Genomic DNA, 13610 nt, shown 5'->3' with positions numbered 1-13610 from the left:
TTCCATCCCACAGGAGTACCACCTTGATTTAGCCAGAAAGCATTTACATCCCCGTCAGTCTAGCCTAATGAAAGAAATACTGAGATTTTCCTGTTCCCTTGTAGGATGGGTACTGTATTTTTGACATTGTAGCAGCTTCCTTCTCAACTCGTACTATAATTTGAAGTAATCAGTGCACCTCGCTACCTAGTACTAGTGATGAGAAAGGATGTTCGCTATTTCTGAGATGCGCAGATGCTGCTCCCTACATCACTGCATCAAATCACATGCACTAAGCCATTGTCAGAAAAGAAAGATACACCCGGGAGTGAACAAGTTGACAGAAGGCTCTTGCCCCCTTAAATGTGGGCAGATTTCGGGCATGCCTGAGAAGAGACATATTTGGCTCTTTGGAGACCAGAAAGCCAAATATTCCCAAGCACAAGTAATGCAGTGCCCTTTTGTGGCAGCTATTGGAATTACACATTTATATGAGACCCCAGATTTTCTGTTGCGGATCACAAGTTCCAGTCCCCCTGTGGCAGCAGCCCCTCCTCCTCTGGTCACCTCTTCAGCACACTCACTCTTCACTTGCAAGGTGCTTGTCACTGGCTGTAGGAGAAAGCAAAAGAGAGAATTTGCCTTGACCTCCCCCTCATATTGGCAGAACATGCGACCAGATCCTCCCTCCTGGGATCCAGAGCATTTCAGGCAGATGACTGGACCTTGCTTGCTCCCCTCCTCTAGCCCGTACCCTCACCACATGGGCAAACCAGGTGGCAAACCCACTCTGTGGAAGGAGAAGCAGCCTCACTAGAGCAAACCTACCAAGAACTGCGCTCTGTGATTGTTCTAGTAACAGGGTACTGCTCTCTGCTGGACAACTGAGTTAACAGCTTGTCAAGCAAAAGCAAAACAGCTAGAGGGCAGACCACTGCCAAATTACAGGGCTATGGAACTACAGTTAGGAGCCACCTCCCTCCACAAGCAAGTCCATTTTGTTCATTAAAATGCAGGGAGCAAAAACTGAGCCTTGCTAGCTGCCAGAACAAGGTAGTTTAGGCCAGATCACGCTAGGGACTACTCACAATCATAAACTTTTGCCAGGGATCTCTGGAGCAGGGAGACATGTCACTTTGGCTCGTTTGTACAGCTCTTCAGTGCACAGTTCTTCTGCTCCCTCATGTTTGCGCTTTGGAGAAGCCTGGTCTGCTTGTGACAGCCTCATCGCTGTAGAGGAAGAAGAGTCACTGCAACGTTTTCCCTGCCTTTAGATCTCACAAATGCACCCTAGCCTAACCTGCTACAGAGCTGGGAGAAAGAAGAATAAGTAGTGCATAAGCACAGAGAGATGTTCCCACAGCCTCCCTGAAAACTTTTGAAAACACTTTGTTAAAAGCAGAATAATTAAGTCCCCCAGAAAAAACACAAAAGTATCCTCCTTTGACGGCGGACAGCTTAATTATACCTGATCAGCCCTACAGTGATCTGCACTTCTCCCTTAAGTGGCTGCATATAATCCCATACAGGCAACAAAAGGTTCGTTTTAATGAACTCCTATTCTTCAGCCCTTTTAGGAACGAAGGCTCACTGGGGACTTCTGAAGAAAGCCTAAAGGAAGGTGAATGTGATCGACGTTTTCCTAGTTACACACCCTCTTCTTATTAGAAAGGGATCTCTCTCTCCTGCCCGTAGCCTTTAAGTCGACATGAAACTATCTCAGAAGCACACGAATAGCTCCAACTCACCCGTACTGGTGCTGCAGCCCTGCCCTGAAGCTGAGTCTGCAACTGGGCCACTAAGATCTTCCACACACGAAGGGACTGATGCCAGTAAACCTAGAGAAAGGCAAGAGGACCACAGTTAAGAAACAAAAAACTCCTGGGGTGGGAGAAGCCTTTCATGTGGAAACACCTTAGGGATCACCAACCAGCACATCCATATCCCAAAGCAGGATGAGTTCAGAGCTGTGCTCGCCCAGTGCTGGCCACAGACAGACACTGTGATCTAGCAGCGTATTTATTTAGGATGCTCTGCCTAGGTTTTTTCCCAAAGCGAAGACTGGACCATTGGTGGCCTATGGATGGTGCCGTGCCATCACCAGCTCTCAGAACTAATCAAACTCCACTCTTAGCTTTCCAAGAGCTCAGTGGAGCTCTCCCTGGAAACTGATACAGCAGCTTTGGCAGGGACTGTTTCCTCTTGCAAGGACTGGCCAGAGAGACAAGTGCTATCTATTTTAAATCATGACCCCTCCTCCCACCATTTTATCTTGTATTAAAAACACAATCTTTTGCAATTTTCGGTACTTACAGAGCCCCCTATAGCGTGACAGCTGCTGGTAGATCTGCTTCATGCGTTCGATGTTCAGTCGGCTGGTCTCTGCGTGGTTCACCATGGGTTTGGGGTAGTCCACCCCAATGATGCACTTGGCTGCCTTCTGCACAGACTCTGGGGCATTCCATGGTTCATAGATGTATCGCGAGGGAAAGCCCTTTAGTTTGGGCAGATACCTCCTGCAACACAAGTAAAAAGATGTTTAAAAACACACTTACAAGTGCACCAATGCAGCATTCACAATGCACAGAAGGTGCCATGCACCTGTCACCTACTGAATGACTTCGGCTCACAGATCAAGCAAGAATGAAGCTCCAGTCACATCACTTACTTAACGTAGTCACCACTGGGGTCTGTGCGACGTCCAAAGCCCACGGGGCAGTAACAGTGGAAGAACTGCTGGAAGAATGCACTGCATGAAAGCCACATCCAGCTGCCTGCATTTACGCTGAAATCTGCATCCAGCAACAGCTCATCAAATACCTGCAGGAATTGGAGGAAAAGGCAGTGAGAGCTTCCCCAGGCAGGACTTTGTGGCAGAAGGACCCAAGATGCTATTTCAAATGGCAGGCACTGAGCTGTGAGAACAGCTCCTAGGAACCAGAGCAGCAGTGAAGAGGCAATCTGCTGGCTGAAGCCAGTTGGCTGGTCAATATATCTCACTTCCTGATGCTTTCACATAGGGAGGCACTGTCTGCTCATGCTGATAAAGTGTTGGCTTATCTCTCATGCAGCTACAGACGAAATCACTACCTAGTGTTGCAGCAAGCCTTGGATATTGATCCTAACCTGGGAGGCGTAACAAGTGAAAACCACCGACCGCGGGAAGCACGCAGATGCTGCACAGAAGAACAAGCACCAAAGCAAGAAGGAAGAACCCCTCTGAAGGTCCCAGAGCACATTGCCACCGAGAGGCTGACAGGTTTCAGCAGTAACTCGCTCACATCCATGCACAGACGCTGTGCTTTTAGCATCTGACCCTGTGATGCGCTTTCAGCTATGCTCTGCTTTGTCAGCTTTGTGATAAGATGCCTCTGCCTCCACTTTTTGCATAGGGCAGTATGTACACCGGATAGGGTCAAGCTGGCTGTCCCTTCAGATGGCCCAAGAGGAGGGTCTTTTACCTCTTTCCTTGAGAGACTCTAGACTCAGATTTCACAGCCACGGAGCATTCCCTGACCGGCACGGTGATGGATTACACAATGAGGAAGAAGGTCCAGTTATAAAGTGACATTGAACTTGCAAAGAAAACAGATGGACTGAGAGAACTTTTACAAAAAAATAAAAAAGCCCCCAAAACCCCAGTCCATATTTACCAGTGGGTCCCACTAACATTTAGTTATGGTTACTGGATACTCTTGATACTGTCAGAGCCTCACGGTAGAAGGCAGAAAGAAGTCAGGCTGTTGGCAGGCCAAGAGCCCGCTAGCAAATCCTCTCTTCCACGCAACTTTTACATGTGAACCAAAAGCCATACCTGTGTGCCCATCCTTGCAGTGAGTGCTAGAGAGACTGTTTTCCTTATGGCCTCCTGCAAGCCTCTGGAAATGCCAGACTCACCCTGACTCCTGACTCCCAGCTGATCCAGAGGTCGCCCCTGGTCAGGAAGCAGGCCACCGCGTGCCTGGCCAGATGGTGGATCCACCCCTCCTGTCTCAGCTGGGTCATGATTGCATCGATCCAAGGGAAGCCTGTCTTGCCCTCTGCCCACTTTGCCAAGGCTTCAGGGTTCCTGTCCCAGGGGATTTGGATGCAGATGGGGTTCCCCTCCATACGATCAAACTTCGGGTTGTTTGTGGCTGCTGTGTAGAAAAACTCCCGCCACAGAAGCTGTCCATACAGCGAGAGCGGGGGCGTGCTGTTCCGCTTTACCTGTGGAAGAGGAAATGAGGGTATTCACAGCAGGGGAGGACTGGCTTCATTAAGCCGAGCTGTAAGCCACCCATGCATTTATACACAATTCCCAAGTCAGCTACTGACAACTGCCATAAAGGAGCTCAGTTCCAGACCATCGGTTCACCAGAAACCCCAGGTACTAAAGTTAGCGTTGCTTTTAGCTCACTCAGTACACTGACAAGAGACTTGAATGACTCAAAACTAATAGCAAAAAGCTCTATGCAGCTCATGACACAGGAGTCCAGGTTGAAGAACAGGTGTCCTGGTTTTGGCTGGGATAGTTACATTTCTTCCTAGTGCTGCGTTTTGGATTTAGTATGAGAAGAATGTTGATAACACACTGATGTTTTTATTTGTTGCTAAGTAGTCTATAGTCAAGGACTCTTCAGCTTCCCATGCTCTGCCAGGTGCACAAGAAGCTGGGAGGGAGCATAGCCAGGACAACTAATCCAACTGGCCAATGGGGTATTCCATACCATACGATATCATGCTCAGTATATAAAGAGGGGGCATGGTCCAGGAAGTAGCGATCACTGCTTGGTTATCGGTCAGAGGGTGGTGAGCAACTGCATTGTGCATCGCTTATTTTGCATATTCTACCATTTCCCCCTCTTCCCCCCCCTTTTCTGTTCTATTAAACTGTCTTTACCTCAATCCATGAATTTTACATTTTTTTTTCCCCCGATTCTCTTCCCTGTCCCACTGTGGGGAGCAGCTGTGTGGTGTTTGACTGCCTGCTTGGTTAAACCACAACAACAGGGTACCGGCAGATTTAAGGTTTGCTCAACTATATACAGGATAATCACTTTTCCTCACCCAAGAGCCTCTTCTGCGGTAGCAACAAGCTTAGCCCAGCAGTCAGACACGAGGGAGGCAACAATTAACTTTTGCAGCTGTTCTGGCACACTGTCTGGGAACCAGCATCATGCTATGCTCAAAACCAGCCTGCTCTCCAGATCAACCTTTTGTCTTACCTTCTTATACAGCTCCCAGAGACGATAGTAAAACAAGCGGCAGGACAAGCAGCCAAAACGCAGGTAGGGACTGAGTCCTGTAGGGCTGGCCAGCAATGAATTGGCATTCATCCTTGGTCTTTCGTAATTTGCAACCCATGCCTAGACATATTCAGGAGAAATGAGCCAAAAAAAATCCAAAATTTGTGGGACACTGCTAAGGGCAGGCCTTTGTGCAGGTGGTGAGGCCACTTGGGTCTGCCAGCAGAGTCTCTTCTATTTACCTCCAACCACCTCTGGGAGAGATCTCAGGTGGGCAATCCCAACCCCCACACCCCATTGAAGAAATGCAAAACCTTTGCAAAACCTAACTGGATTTAAACCAGTTAGTCATTTTGGCCAAGAAAAGGACTAAATTTGCTTTATATGCAGGAGCTAATAACCCTGAGAGCTCCTAGGGACACAAGCTAATGCAATTGTTTATGTCCAGGTAGGTCCATCTCATTTCACACACTAAACAAGAAAACTGTGGAAATTCAGACCTTTTTGTGGACTATCATATTGACAGTTTATTCCCCCTTCAGCACAAGAATTTACATTTTGATCTCTACAACTGCCACCAAGACATCCAGCATCAAAAAGGTACAAAAGATACATGGTTGAAATTGAGTCATGCCTCTGCAGCTGGGTCATCTTTCATTACTCTGAAATTATTTGCCTTGTGCACTATAATCAAGAACACATGCCCCACAGAAAAAAACTGAGTATTTCAGCAAGGGGCTCAAGGAATGCCAGCCAGCAAGACAACATATTAACAGGCTGATGTACAAGGGGAAGGCATTCTTTTATGAGCATGTACTTGCACCAATACCTCAGCTAAAGACAAAACGAGATGGTGTGCAGGAGGAACTGCACAACTTACACTGAAGTTTCCAAGTTTGCACTCTCTAAAGAAAACTGAGGGGTAGAAAGAAGGAAAAGAATCGTATGTGCCTCAAACAGCAGCATAATTAATACACAGCTCTACTTCTTTGGGTCTGAGAAAGCCCAGGAGCTCCTTGCTCCACACACAAGCCAAGATCACAGGAGTACTCCAACAATATCAAAAACCCCTTCCAAAGGTGAATACTGTGACCATAGCTAGGAAGAGCAGAGAAAGAGAGCAATGGCCAACACTCAACATTTTTCGTTTGGAGGCACAGTCTGCAGGAATCGCCACTTAAATAACAGGGGTTACCTTTCTTTCCAAGTGTTTATCCAGCCGTGCCAAGGCTTCTGTCTCCCCTCCTTGCCAAACTGCAGGGGCAAGACCATCTGTAGGAAAGCCTGAGGGAAAGAACTTTGTAAGATTTGAAGCCATGCCTAGACAAAAAGTATAGATGGGATTAAGCATTAATAACAGCAAGATACTACATACTGCAGTTGCCTAACACGGCTTACTTGCTGCTCTAGTCCTTCTACAGCAGGCAAATCATGTGGAACAGGAGGAGAGCCTGCTCATGATACTGCACTACAAGGGCCTCTCCCTGCAATGCTTTAGGCAGCCTTCTAGGGACTCTTCCCATCACTCATACGCCAGCACTCTCTCTTGTGTGTCAGCACCTACCCACAGGGTTCTGCTCCGAAGGCCAGAGCAGCTGGCAAAGGAACATCTGCTCCACAGCTCTGCCTTACGAAATACCTCGCCACGGACACCAGCAGCTCACTAGAGAGCCTGGCTGCTCCTGATGAGGCTCCTATTCTGCTAAAAGCAGGTGCTGGGGAAGGCACCGGATTAGTGCTGAAGAACTGATGCAAAAGGGGAAGTAATAATGCAGTTGCCCTGCACTGCTCTGGGCTGACAGAGGAGCCTCCCCTGGCAGCAAGCAGAGCAGCATAAGGTTGCAGGCAGTCTTGCATTAGGCCAGAAAATAAAGGAAGCAGAAAATAAAAGCTTCCTGTTGTGAAGCCCTCTGCTTTTACATGACTGCTGAAACTGTGCCTTAAGGTACAAGGGAATACTCCTATAAAGTTGGTATGGAGCCTCCAGTCACACACACGCAGACAGTATTCTGCATTAATCCTTTCTTCCCTTGCATTTAGATTCACTTCCCTGATGTAGGCCTTGCATTTCTCATGCCTCAGCTCTCTATTCATCCTCCTCCTCCAAGAAAAATACAGGACATAAGGCATAGCAGGATGAGCGAAAGAAGTTTCTGTATTATCTTCTGTCTTGCTAAGCTCCCAGACTGGTGCTGGTTGGCAATAGCTGAATGAAATGATCTAAGCCTGGTACACAGTTCACCTCTTCAGGTCTGTTACACAACGTGTCAGAGATGGAAAACTGTCAGCAGTAGGAGGAAAGCAGCTGGCGAGGACATGAGACACTGATACAGTGGTTACATGCTCAGTGTAGCAGAGAACATAAGGACAGATGCAGAGCTTTTCAGAGCAATGCTAAAGGGGACGCTATGCATCGACAGCAGCGCAAGGGACAGCTGTCTATTTTCACGAGGTCCAGCACTCGCTGAGAACATTAGGCTGCTTCTACGGCTAGAGGCAGCCCAGGTCAGATGAGAACACTGGAGTTGTCCTGGGCACATGCCAGCCATCAGAAACAGTTTCACTAGATCCCATTTCAGCTGGCAGTTAACCCTTGCCTTTACTCTCAACATACCCAGCTCTTCCAGGGATGGGACTCCATACACATCGTCATGGTTCTCCTGGATGTCCACTTTACACGTCTCCATCTGCTGGCTCATGACGGTGCTCACCGGCTTCTTTGGGAGTTCCATACGGCTAATGATGGCCTGGAAGCGCTTGTAGGTGAGGGGTGGCTTATGGCCGTTCAGCTCAATTATTCTGGGGACAAAATAAGCAAGGTGAAACAACACAGCCTCGCTACCACAGAAGACACAAGGAAATGACAGCCAAACTGCATCCCAGTATCACTGCTCAGAATAGCCTTTCACTTTGGATACAGAAATCCTTATAGACCTACCTTCCACTTGATGCATCCCTCAAAGGGTTATTAAAAACAAACGAACAAATCCCTCCATACTAACTCATCTCCATGTGAAAAAAACCAAAACAGCTCCAGCTGAATCAGGCTTAGATCGTATCTCTCTCCCAGAGCTCCTCATCAGACCCCTGTATGAAATCGCAATCTGATTACTGCCAATCTCCCCAACATGGCAAATCCCAGATCGGCATCTATTCCCCTGACACCTCGTGATACCCTAACCTGATTCTGACCTTACTTCCTCCCCCGTCTGACACAAAAAGTCCCAGCCTGTTAGTGACCCCTCCTCCACCTATCTCAGATGAGACAAATCCCAGTTTGCGTCATTCCTCTCTCCTCATTAGATAAATCACCATCTTCCCTCACGCCATAGTCACAAGTAGACCTGTCTCATACTATTCACCCGTGTCAGATGGTGCAACGGAAAAAACATCCACGGTTCCCCATTCCTCTACTTCACTAAGCATCCACAGCCTGCTAGGGCCATGCAGTTTTATTTTTCCTAGGCCAGAGAGCTTTGAGAAACCCCCTGGGCAAGGTAAGCCTCCCCAGGGTAAAAGATGCCATTTTCAACCCCCTCTCCTGCGGGGAGAGGAAGGAGTTAACAGCAAAGCAGACAGCACAGGGATTGCCAGCATTACATAAAGTTGAGGCAGCCAACCCCACAGCTCACACAGGAGCTGCAGCAGAGCAGCCTTCCCCACCCATTACAGTCAACAGCTTACGCAAGGGGCTGGGCTGAAAGCCGAGTGTTTTGGAGGACGCCATGTGCCTTCCCTTCCCCCCGAAGCCGCACGTGTAGCGAGGAGGAGCGACATGCCGGCCCAGGGCCTTCCCCGGCCCTGAGCCCTTCCTCACGTGTGCTCCGCAGTGACCCAGCTTCCCCACGCTGCTGAGCGGTGGCAACGTGGGAAGCCGGCCCCGCGCCGCACCTCCCGCTGCGGCCGCCTCCATCTAGGCCAGGCGCCGACCAGGAGCCCAGGCCTCCTACACACTGCAGCAGAGGGAAGGGCAGCTTTTAAAACAGGCAGCACAGTTGCAAAGGTTAAAATTGAAGCCTCCTGAAGTTTCCTCCCGTTTTTCTGCTTGAAAGTTGTAAACATTGGGAGGAAAAGACACTAATGAACAGGACAGGCAAGGGAGAGCAATCAGGATGTGCACAGAGTGCAAAACGCTGTACACTTTTAGTGCGAGGCTATAAACATGATCGCAGTGTGGGCACAGTGCTCTCTGCCACCCCTCCAAGCAAGTGTCTTGAGGGGAGCCTTACAGGCAACGTATTCTGTCCTGTTCCTTCATACCAGAGAGCACCTCCTCTGCTTTCACGCACACACTTTTCGTCCAGCTGTCTCTGCGTACCACCCCAGAGATGGTAAAAAATCATGAACTCTCATGAATACTACCCACCACAATCTTCTCTGCGGCTTGCTGTAAGCACTGGGGCCCCCAAACAAACCCATCAGTTCACAGAGACCCCCAGAAAATCAGCATTGTCGCTGGAAGAGAAGGGAGGCATTTCCAGATACAGCACTCTAGAGCGGCTCGCTTGTTTGCAGAATAGTTCAGTGCTTGGAAGCAAAAACGTGACAAAGCCTCACGGTGTTTGCCCTGAGGTGCTTGGGATGGGGGTGGGGAAGCCACTTCTTTAACACTGCCTCTTTTTTCAGTCCTCTTCCACAGATCTGCTGAGGCTGCAGCTCAGTCCAAGATCCACACTATCACACCGCGTCCCAGATCCACAGCTAAAACTTTTGTGACAGCTACTTGGAGCAAATCGCTGTGACTTGCAGGTGGATGCCAGTGTCTGTATTTGACATCCTCAAGAACGTGAATACGAGTGAAGTTACCTAGCACAGCTCCTAAATTCCTAACCAGGCAGTTATTGGATCTGGGACACAAATCTTGAAGAGATAGGACTGGGACAATTTGCACATTTCACAGCACCTGACATTGGCATTATGCAACAGAATTTGAACCTTTCACAATACTGCCATGAAAAAAAGTATCAAATATTGGGTATTGTACAATATTGGATATTATACAATACATACTGGGTACTGTAGTGCTGTTCAGCCTTCTGTACAAAGATTTGTACAGGAAGCTTCCCAAGCAGGAGTCCTTTCCTTCCTGCTACTGTCCTTCTAACCCAGGCAGTACAATCTCACAGGACTTTCCCCAATGACAGAAAAAGGGAGGACCCTCCCCAGGATTTAATACTCCCATTTAATCCGTCTCCCCCAGTGCAACTCTCGGACTACACAGGCAGTTATTCTTCTAGTTTTCTTGAAGCGGAACAGAGAAGAGCAGAATCACTGTATTCATCATACAAAACCTAACCTTTCTGTTGTTAGTGAGCACGCATAAAAACGACTGTCGCTACCAGACTACCAATATACTGCCCAGCGCTACTGACAGTAGTACCTGCATGCCAGAAGTTATAAGGGTCTTTTTGACTATCAGTCACACAGTCACACTTTATCTCAAGAAAGCAGGCAACCAAAACCTGACCAAACACCGTTCTGGTGCTGCTAGGATTACAAGGTATCCTACAGTCAGTCACCTGTGACAGCAGAGTGTCTGCAGACTTCGAATGCACACCCCTACAGGTATCAGCTTCTGACTCACATCTCCACAGCAGTGCCCCAGCAGGATGGCTACTGGGCTAGGAAAAGCTGCTCGCCTCAAAAACCTGACGCCTCAGCTCGCTTGCAAACGACAGGGCCCGGTTCTGGCAAGGGACTGAATGCGCTCCCCCCTGCCTCCTCGCGCGAAAAAGAGCCGGCTGCCAGCACTCAGCAAGCAAGCTGCTCCACAACGTACCCCACTACCAATTCACACAGACTATTTAGTTAGCCTCGCCAGCTTACGCAATTGCTCTGATCTAAATCCTCGCCCCAGAGAGCCCATGTAGGGCTACGCATACATAAGACAAGGGGTATTCCTACAGATTCAAAGAGGAGATGGAGAGATAACCAACAGATATTCCACACAACAGACACTGGACAAAGGATGAACAAGTCAACTTCTGCAGAATCACACACACGAGCATGTGAAAGATGAAGAAGTGACTTGATGACAGGCTAGGTATCAGCACGGGGGGAAAACACCCAACACCAGAGCACCACGCAAGACAGACAAGGATAACAAGATCTGGCAGGCAGAAGTTTGAATTAACCTTCTTAGATGGAAATAAACCACTTTTTTGGCATAGCGTAATTATGAATTGCAGAACCACCAAGGTATGCATGCTTCCCCAGTGCTTGGTTCCTTTAAGGTAGTACGTGCTCCTATTTAACTATCATTTCAGCCTTAGGCTAGAATATTTGAGGAAAAGCTGCTCCTAACGCATGCTACAAACATACAAGCTCACAGTGTTCTTTTCTGTCCTAAACCACTCCCCCAAATAACCCAGGCCTGTCTGGGATTATGGAAACCACAATGCTGACCGTCAGCAAGCAGACTACAGAGGATTTACATCCCAAGAAGGAGAAAACAGGCAGATCCAGAGAAGGGACAAAACAACCTGTCAGCTGGAAGTTGTCAGACAGAATAATTGTCAAGTAAAGGCTTTGAGCAGGCTAAGCTGATACGCAAGAGATTATCTTTTCTCTCTGATTTCTACAATCTGAACATCACTAACCTGGACTGGGAATTTCTAGATTTTCTTAGGAGTATTTTCCTGCACTGATGCTGATTTTCTATAGCCCTCTACTTGTTTTGGGAGAGAGGAGGGGAAAGATGCTCTGATAATCACACAGCTATGCTGGCAGTGCCAACAAGGAACATATTGTAATCTTCCTACCGGGTAGAACTGGTCAAATTCACAAGTTAACTGAACAGGCTCTTTGTAAATCTTTAAAAGGAGCTGGTGATGGTGGTACCAGGAATACGCTGCAGGGGACAAGAGAAGGACTGCTGGAATCATTGATATAGAAATAAAAGATTAGTCTAAATTGTTCAAAACCAGGCCTGACAACCTTGTTGGAAACTTGATTGAAGATGAGAAGTAGGACACTACCACCAGGTTACTAATTATGCAGGAAAAACAGTAGGGTGAGCAGAGGGACAACACATACCACGAGTTAAAAGACTGGGTAACGCGACTGGAGGGCGATATACTCTCAGAGAGGCTTCCAGGAGAAACATAATATTAGAACTGTATACCACCTGCTGAGAAATCTCAGAGATGGCAAGAACCAGGAAATGTCAGAGTAACTGGAGACTTCAACTGCCTCCACACAGACTGGGTAGCTGTCACACCCCTCCATCAATTTTCTAGTTGCCATAAATGACTATTCCATGAAACAATTAATCAGGAAGCCACAAGGAAAGGCAATTCATGATTTGTCTTACGCTAAGGTATAGCTACTAATGTTAGTTATCACTTGCCCGCTCTAACGGTGACTTTGGCATGCATCAATTTAACATCCTTGCAGGAGCAACAATACCATAATGGCTTTTCTTTCAACAAGAGAAATGCATAAAAATAAGTGTGCTAAGCAAAAAGAACAAGCTGAGATGTAAAACACTGACAGCCAACACAGAGATGATTTGAAGATGACATTGGGGGGGGGGGAATCAACAAATGCACACAAACCATCAAAAAAGATTTCAGAAAGATCACAAAAGTCAAAACAACTGAAGAATAGCATCAAAGGTAAGAAGGTGGCAAAATCGTTCAGAAAAATGAAGGCCAAATAAAGACAGAAAATAACCAAACTGGTAGATTAAATTAAAAGCCACAAAAGCAGCCTCGTTGCACCTCCCAAATGAACGTTTGAGAAACCTTTTAGAAAAGAAGCATAAATAGTAAAAAAAAAAAAACCCAAACAAACAAACAACCCAAACAAAAAACTCCCTTTACAGACACTCCAGAATATTTATAGGGCCAAGAGGTGATCAAGTCACAAAAAAAGCAGAGACTCTAACACCATAGCAAAACCCCATGCATTTAGTTTTGCACGTGTATTCACTATGGAGGTATTCGGGGAGGCTGCCATTCTGAATCTCTTTAAGGAAATGTATCAGGAGATGTCACAGCCTGGGAGGTCACGAAGAAACGCCACAAAACAAAGCTATGCTTGAACAGCAACAGCGTGCCAGGACCAGCAAGCATTCACCCAGGAGTTGTAAAGGACATCAAGAAATACCCAAAACTAATAGCTGCTGCGTGTAACACTTGGCTTAAAAATGTCTGAATACTATGACGAAAAAAAAGCAAGTATGACTCCAGATTTAAAAAGCATTTCAAGGGCATCAGAGGGATGACAGAATAGAAAGTCTGATTATGTGCATTAGGCAGACGGACAGAAAATACTAATGGAATCAGTGAATGCATGGGTATATGCAATATGCTGGAGGGTTAATTTGGCCTTGGTAAAGGGAAGTTGTGCCTCAAAATCTATTAGTCACATTTGAGCCTGGAGCAAGGGAGATTCAGTTGA

The 13610-nt window shown here is 47.3% G+C and overlaps 1 protein-coding gene across 1 annotated transcript; it reads right to left on the bottom strand.

Annotated features, from left to right (window-relative positions):
* Positions 1–216: 216 nt before the first annotated feature.
* Positions 217–8537, bottom strand: CRY2 (cryptochrome circadian clock 2). The gene is made up of 10 exons (XM_009585117.1): positions 8533–8537; positions 7822–8006; positions 6403–6491; positions 5187–5327; positions 3877–4188; positions 2648–2799; positions 2293–2495; positions 1728–1817; positions 1068–1209; positions 217–591 (listed from the first exon to the last, which is right to left on the bottom strand). Exons 1-9 carry the CDS (start codon positions 8535–8537, stop codon positions 1070–1072), a joined length of 1317 nt encoding a protein of 438 aa, XP_009583412.1. The 3' UTR covers positions 217–591; positions 1068–1069.
* Between the last annotated feature and the right edge of the window lie 5073 nt (positions 8538–13610).

This window comes from Fulmarus glacialis, unplaced genomic scaffold, assembly GCF_000690835.1.
Source record: "Fulmarus glacialis isolate BGI_N327 unplaced genomic scaffold, ASM69083v1 scaffold20859, whole genome shotgun sequence".
Lineage (NCBI taxonomy): Eukaryota > Metazoa > Chordata > Aves > Procellariiformes > Procellariidae > Fulmarus > Fulmarus glacialis.
This window is presented reverse-complemented; position numbering and strand designations above follow the sequence as displayed.